Source organism: Leguminivora glycinivorella, chromosome 24 (assembly GCF_023078275.1).
Source record: "Leguminivora glycinivorella isolate SPB_JAAS2020 chromosome 24, LegGlyc_1.1, whole genome shotgun sequence".
Lineage (NCBI taxonomy): Eukaryota > Metazoa > Arthropoda > Insecta > Lepidoptera > Tortricidae > Leguminivora > Leguminivora glycinivorella.
The window spans coordinates 11,710,863-11,716,862 of record NC_062994.1 but is presented as its reverse complement, the minus strand read 5'-3'; the positions used below and the strand labels follow the sequence as shown (position 1 = coordinate 11,716,862).

Genomic DNA, 6,000 nt, shown 5'->3' with positions numbered 1-6,000 from the left:
GCTGGTGTCCCTCTCGCACGTGTGACCAGTGTTAAAAAATTACTATAGTAGTAGTATTTTTACCTGTATGATAACTAAGTTTATAAACTTCTTAAATTATTTTCGTATTATATCGAGGCAAGGGTATTAATACCTTGTAACGAATTGGTAAGTCATTATTATGAAGCCATAAAACCAAAAAATTGCGCAATTATTAAAAACCTTTAATTGGGTATTAGTAGATTTGGTAGTAACTTTGAATATTGACTGGTATCCCCAAATGATGACAGTGATGACGTCATTCAAATGATTTTGATAGTGGTAATAAGTGCGAGAGGGACACCAGCCCCAACTTTAACCTCTCATGTGGACACACTTTTTGGCCTAACAACTCATTCTGGTTTAATTATAATTCTGTGGTTGCCGTTTGTTACACGATAAGCAAGTATCCGAACGCATACGTACGCTGTCAAAAATGACAGTACGTTTGTCAAAGCTGTCCATGAAGCTGTCACACAAACGTCAACGCTGATAGCTAAACGCTGTGTTGATTATTGAAAATTTAGCTTATTTATCATAATTTGTTAAAATACTCAATGTATTTTGATAAATAAATAATATTCCAACATTTTTTCAAATGTGGTAAAGTGAGAACGAGATTAAAATGAGTAATATTTACATTCAAGAACCGCCCGCGCTTGGAAAGGTATTTTTCGTTTCGTTTTGAGAATTGTATTCAATTTTCTTTACAGAAATAATATCTTAATTAAAAACTATATTTATAGCATGTTTAACATTTTAAAGCCGAACGATAGAATAGAATAGAATAGAATTCATTTATTCAGCCAATACATCACTACAAACATCAGAAATAGAAATACAAAGACTTAAAACAAAACAGTAGAAGTAGAAATGAGAGGCCGAAATGGTCTCCACTCAGCAATGCAGCTGACACGACAGGCGTGTCAACGGCGCTGGTTTTCTGCGGAGCCAGCGAGATGTGCGATGACGCTAGAATTTCTTTATTAAAACAGTACTACTTCAGTTAGGTCTGGCCACACAACACATTGTATCGTCTTATACCTCTGCCACACACTCGACGAGCGGCGTGGGAAGTAGCGAGGGAAGCAGGCAGAGGCATAGTGTGGCCGCGCTACTCATCATGCCCATCGCTCCCTATTTTGTCGGTTTTATGGCGCGAGTCAAAGGGACGGCAACAACCTAGTGCGATAATCGCGCGAGTAGGGCAGTGTGTGGTCGGGGAAGGCAACATCGCGGCCCCATAGGTGCATAGGGCCTCCACAAGATCCTTCCACGCCTGTCTATCTTGAGCCACCGCCTTGGCCTCATTCCAACTCAGTCCGAACTCCTGCAGCTCGTTCTCTACGCTCTGCCTCCAGGTGTGTACGGCTACGGGGCGTTTGCGGGCTCACTTTCCTCCTTGAGGCCGCCTCTCAAACGCGATACTGGTGCTGTTGGTAGCTCCTCTTCAAAGGGTATGACTGATCCATCTCCATTTCCGCTGAGCCACTTCCTGTGCGATCTGAGGTTGTCGGCATACACTCCACAAATCCTCATTCCTTATGGTTAACCGCCGCAATAGTTACTCAAGAAAAATAAAACTATGAAAACGGAATGGAACACTGTAAAGTGTTTGAAGTGTCGGGATGAATTGTAAATTCATTATACGAGATATAAGTTTCCATAGTCTTATTTCATAAATTGTAACAGTTTGAAACTGTGTTGCAGGTGCTATTAAAAACATCAGCGGGTGAAATTGACATAGAGTTATGGACAAAAGAGGCCCCCAAAGCGAGCCGCAATTTCATACAACTATGTATGGAAGGATACTATAATGGTAAGCTTATATTGTCTGAAATGGTTATTGAAACCCCATTTGTTGAGCATTGACGTTTGTAACTTACGCTCTTTCTGTTCGAAGTAGTAATAAAAAGGGAATTTCGCATTAAAATAGCAGTTTTTGGGAAAAGTAAAAAAATACGTGTACCTTTAAATATTCAGTTCTTTCGAACCAAACAATAAAAAGTAGTAGTCGATAATATGAAATGTTGTCAATTGCTTAATTTCAGGTACAATATTCCACCGGGTGGTGCCAGGGTTTATAGCACAAGGCGGGGATCCAAATGGAGACGGTACGGGCGGAGAATCCATCTACGGAGCACCATTCAAAGTAATTATAATTAAATTAATTAAATAGCATTTATTTCAGACATTTTGAAGTGCATTTCATTATGTTCTTAACATATACATGGGCATTTTCAGATTTGGGACCCCCCAATCAGCGAAAGTTGTTAACAAAAATTAACTCACTGTCAGTTTTGTGACGATAATTAAGCATGAAATTTCAATAAAAATATTGTTTTTGTGTTAATTACATAAACTTTAAACGATAATCTACATTGAGAATGTAAAAAAGTAAATTTTTAGACAGATTTTATGCTTAATTGTCGTCACAAAACTAACAGCGAGCTAGTTTTGTTAACAACTTTTGCTAATTGGGCGGACCCAAATTCTGAAAATGCCGCAATACATAGTTATCTAGGTTTCATCATACAGATGGCCTTGCCTTGATGCCTTTTGTAGGTAAAGTTCAAAGTACGAGTTATCTTTAACTTATAAAACACCGACCGACCGGTCTGGCGCAGTCGGTAGTGACCCTGCCTGCTACGCCGCGGTCCCGGGTTCGAATCCCGGTAAGGGCATTTATTAGTGTGATGAGCACAGATATTTGTTCCTGAGTCATGGATGTTTTCTATGTATATAAGTATTTATATATTATATATATCGTTGTCTGAGTACCCACAACACAAGCCTTCTTGAGCTTATCGTGGGCCTGAGTCAATCTGTGTAAGAATGTCCTATAATATTTATTTATTTTATTTATTTTATAAAACATGCAAAAAACATTTGCAGTCTAGTGCCTACTCTAAAAATTCGTCGAGATAACGCAAGGAGGATGATGATGATGTAAAAACATCTGTATCATAAAATTATTACTATTATGGTGAGACCGCTCATAGCTCACTCTTGACACTACCATAGATTAAATAGAAGATCATACCATCCCATACATTAAAATGCGACCGCCTAAGAACGCACATACACTACACCACACAGACGGCGCCACAAAAAAAATGTCTTGTAGGTTTCGATTATACTTGTAGATGGCGTTAAGTGTCACTTTTCACATAGATTTATGGCTCGAAAGTGACACTTAACGCCAATCTTTCAATTCAAATAATCGATGGCAACAATGCAATGTGTGCTCAAGAGCTACACGAGCTTATTCCACCGTCCCCATTCTACCATCGGACTCTTAGACTCACGGCCGGTCTCCATCCTTACTTGGTAGATATTCCACGAATCCGCACGAAGCGCTTTGCTTCTTCTTTTCTTATGCGCACTGCCAAGGAGTGGAATCCCTTGCCGGCGGCTATATTTCCGAGCTCATATAACCCGGCAACCTTCAAATCAAGAGTGAAGAGGCATCTTCTGGGCGAGCTCACTCCATCGTAGGCCACGTCTTTGCCTTTAGCTAGTCTGTGGTCAAGAGTAAGCCCATTTATATAAAAAAAATGCATTTGTTTGTGGCGCCATCTATGTGTCTAATGTATGGGATGGTATGATCTTCTTATATACAATCTATGACACTATAAAATATCTATGTGTGTATCACATTAACAAATTAAACGGTGCACTTTCAGGATGAGTTCCACACTCGTCTCCGGTTTAACCGTAGAGGTCTCGTGGCCATGGCCAACGCTGGGAAGGACGACAATGGCTCTCAGTTCTTCATTACTCTCGGGGCCACTCCGGAGCTGCAAAACAAGCACACCATCTTTGGGAAGGTCACCGGTTAGTATTTGTTACGCAATCTACTATTATAGGGTTTCATACCAAAATACTATGATGAAGTGGAGAATTTGTTAAGATTTGTAACCTGACTTAGAAACACACACACACACACACACACACATGTTGATTTGGAAAATAAGAATGTTACAAGATAATAAAATTATATTAAGTATGTTTCACGTTATAGTTATGAAGAGCGGTGCCTCCTAGCACAGGTTATTTCGCAAATAACTTACAAAGAGACACCTGCAGCAACTGTAAGATTTTGTAAAAAAAAAAAATGTATACAAATAAATAATTTTGATTTAAAAAAAAATACCAAAAAGGTACAAAAGAACTCTTATGGTGCGCCCCTGCCGCCGCCGACAATAGTATTAAGGTAGGATAGGACAACATGAAACTACATTTAAATTTATATAAATTTATTCTGTACGCACACACTAACAAGCACACAGCACACACATGACACTTATACAGATCTTTCAGACGAACATAAGTATATATTGTAAGTAGCTGACACACCCACAGGCCGAACACACAACCGACCTGATGGACATACTTGTAAAACATATTAACTAGAGAAATAAACACCTTTCTATTCTATTCTATTCTGCCGCCACCGACCCCCGCGCCTAGCTAGCGAGCTGCGGCCCGCAGTTTGCGTCGTTAAACTATCAGCATCGCGCGTGCTCAATGAAAATGCTCCTCGTTACGGAGCGAAACATGTCGAGCGGCCTTCGACAATTTTACGTGAATTACCCGATTTTACATGTTTAATATGTCAGTGTCTCACTGTAGTTTTATTATTAAAATTAAAGTTAATCTGGCAATAATAGGCTACTTACATTATTAATTACTGTCTAATTGAACAAAAAAAAATAGCACCATATTTTATTACGAATTAAAAACCCGCAAAAAGTAATTTAAAGTTTACTTTTACGTGATCAGGCAAAAACAACATCAGCCATATTAATCTATAGAATATCTGTGACATGACGTAAGTTGATTTAGAAAAAATATTTGACATAGTCACAGCCGGGCAACGACTATGAATTTTAATACAATAGAGGTGGCTTCTATGGAGATTAGATTAGTACCTCTAATTTCCATAGTTGATTTGAATTATGTGACGTCACTCCAATGGCCAACACCGTTTACGGAGTCCGTAATTTAAAAAAAAACATATCTTTAATTAAAAATACGCAGTCATCACGCGCTTTTAATCCCCGCAGAAAACAATAACTTGATGTGCTAAATTCGATACGAGTCTAGTAGCCTATTACCTACTTTATGACACATCAGAACGTAAACTCTTTTCCAGGTGAAACCATCTACAACGTGTTGAAACTAACGGAAGGCCTCATCGGTCCTGACGACCGGCCGGAACATCCACACAAAATAACCGGAGCTACAGTCATTATTAATCCGTTCGACGATATTCAACCGAGGGTCGCGGCCACTAAACCTGTAGAGGTTACTAAGAAGAAGAAAGAACGGGCGGCGGCTGTTAAGTAAGTACATAAATACATACATACATAAATAAATATTATAGGACATTCTTACACAGATTGACTGAGGCCCACGGTAAGCTCAAGAAAGCTTTTGTTGTGGGTACTCAGACAACGATATATATAATACTAGCTGCCCGGCGTACTTCGTATCGCCTTATACTTGGAGGCGCAAAACATGGGGCAAGGCAAAGAAGTGACCATTTTTACTTGAAACAATTAAGTAGCTACATCATTAATTACATTATAGCGTACCTATTTAATATACACATACCCATAGCTGGGCATTAACTCGTTAATCCGTTAATCGTTAATTAACGAAGTTAACATTTCGATTAACGGATTAACTTTTAAGTTAACTCTAAAAAATGTTAACGGACTCGTTAACTTCCGTTAAATTTCTCCGAGTCCGTTAATCGTTAATTTAGCAGGGCAGCGCCGCGAAAAACACGCTACTGTAAAAGTCCGAAGTACGGAAAATCCTAGGATTTAACCGGTAAATCCCAGCTTTTACCGATTTTGATCGCCAAAAGCCCAAATATTACCTAAAGAATTGTTGTTCACATGGGTTCGCTTTTACCAACGTTGATTCGATGAATCCTAAGTTTTACCATGGCAACTGTTCTAGATTATACTG

The 6,000-nt window shown here is 39.0% G+C and overlaps 1 protein-coding gene across 3 annotated transcripts in view; it reads left to right on the top strand.

The window, feature by feature from the left end:
- Positions 1-513: 513 nt before the first annotated feature.
- LOC125238784 (spliceosome-associated protein CWC27 homolog) overlaps positions 514-6,000 on the top strand; it is a 28,095-nt gene continuing 22,608 nt past the window's right edge. For all 3 annotated transcript variants that reach the window (XR_007178471.1, XM_048146221.1, XM_048146220.1), the window contains exons 1-5: positions 514-685; positions 1,729-1,837; positions 2,070-2,170; positions 3,705-3,855; positions 5,177-5,366. Coding sequence is in view for 2 of the 3 variants with exons in the window: in XM_048146221.1 (XP_048002178.1) it covers positions 644-685; positions 1,729-1,837; positions 2,070-2,170; positions 3,705-3,855; positions 5,177-5,366 (593 nt within the window). In the remaining variant the exon portion in view is untranslated. The remainder of the gene's footprint in view (positions 686-1,728; positions 1,838-2,069; positions 2,171-3,704; positions 3,856-5,176; positions 5,367-6,000) is intronic.